The sequence below is a fragment of the Lycium barbarum genome, chromosome 7, assembly GCF_019175385.1.
Source record: "Lycium barbarum isolate Lr01 chromosome 7, ASM1917538v2, whole genome shotgun sequence".
In the NCBI taxonomy this organism is placed as follows: Eukaryota; Viridiplantae; Streptophyta; class Magnoliopsida; order Solanales; family Solanaceae; genus Lycium; species Lycium barbarum.
Window position 1 is genome coordinate 13,422,184 of NC_083343.1, and position 1,036 is coordinate 13,423,219.

The 1,036-nt window shown below is 35.4% G+C and overlaps 1 protein-coding gene across 1 annotated transcript; it reads right to left on the reverse strand.

Annotated features, from left to right (window-relative positions):
- Window positions 1–370: 370 nt before the first annotated feature.
- On the reverse strand, window positions 371–1,036 carry LOC132601293 (uncharacterized). Its single transcript, XM_060314394.1, has 2 exons — window positions 719–1,036; window positions 371–547 (listed from the first exon to the last, which is right to left on the reverse strand). The coding sequence occupies exons 1-2, from the start codon at window positions 1,034–1,036 to the stop codon at window positions 371–373; spliced, it is 495 nt and encodes a 164-aa protein (XP_060170377.1).

Genomic DNA, 1,036 nt, shown 5'->3' on the forward strand with positions numbered 1-1,036 from the left:
TCCTGGAATAAAATGACAAAGAGACAAAAAGATGTTCATCTTCAGAACTCTTTTACCGAAGCCCTTTAAGAAAGTCAAGGTTAAAATTGGAAAAGGTTATCTAAATTTATTTATTGTAAAATCAAATACATATTTTATATTAGACTCACTATATATTTCATTTCTACTCCGATGAACCAAACATCTACAAATAAAAGTATATTCACTAAGTAATCTCGTCGTTATTTAGTTCTCATATTACGTGCAATTCCCATATTTTAATTCTATAGTATAACTTGTTCATAAATCAGACGACAATTAGTTACACTGAAAGTATTAATATATAGGTAAAAATGAGTTAATCCCTTCATGTCATCTATAAGAATTATTCTTACCAATCGTCTGGTGCATCTTTAACAGCTTTCTCAAAGTAGTTTTGAGCACGAGGGGCGTCTTTATGGGATCTCCAAATTAAATCAGCATATAATGAGAGTACATTTCCATCACTTGGATTTGCCAAAACTGCTCTCCCACAATATTCTTCTGCTTTCACAAAGTTTCCACGGACCTGTTTGGTTTTCAATACACAAAACGCAACAACTCTTAGAAACTGAGTACGTGGACATCTCCGCATGCTTTCATTTTTGCAATTTATATAATACTTTAGTACTAAAATCTTTTAAATTATTATAAACCATTTACCAAGTTAAAATAAAGAAATGCAAGTTTATATTAGTACCTCTTTCAAGAATCTTGCATAATTTCCAAGAAGCTGTGAATTCCCAGGATTAGCTTGAATCATCTTTGTGTAATACAAATCAATAGTATCACTCCCATTATTTGATGAATCCCAATACTCAGGACCATCACCATTTCCACCATCAGAATCATCACCACCTCCACAACCACCACATTTCTTTCCATAACCGGCTCCTCCACTTCCACCACCGTCAACCACCAGCTCCGCCGCCCTCGTGTGTTTCACTTCCTCAACTTCACCCCCGTCACCCGTTTCAAACCCAGTGGCGGAGCCAGGATTTTCGTCAAGAGTGTTCAT

What these genes read in the sequence shown, in the direction of transcription:
- LOC132601293 (XM_060314394.1), bottom strand. Translation starts at nt 1,036, where the DNA reads ATGAACACTCTTGACGAAAATCCTGGCTCCGCCACTGGGTTTGAAACG. An exon ending in ATGCAAGATTCTTGAAAGAG is followed by an intron (nt 548 to 718) that starts GTACTAATATAA and finishes AAAACCAAACAG; the next exon opens with GTCCGTGGAAACTTTGTGAA.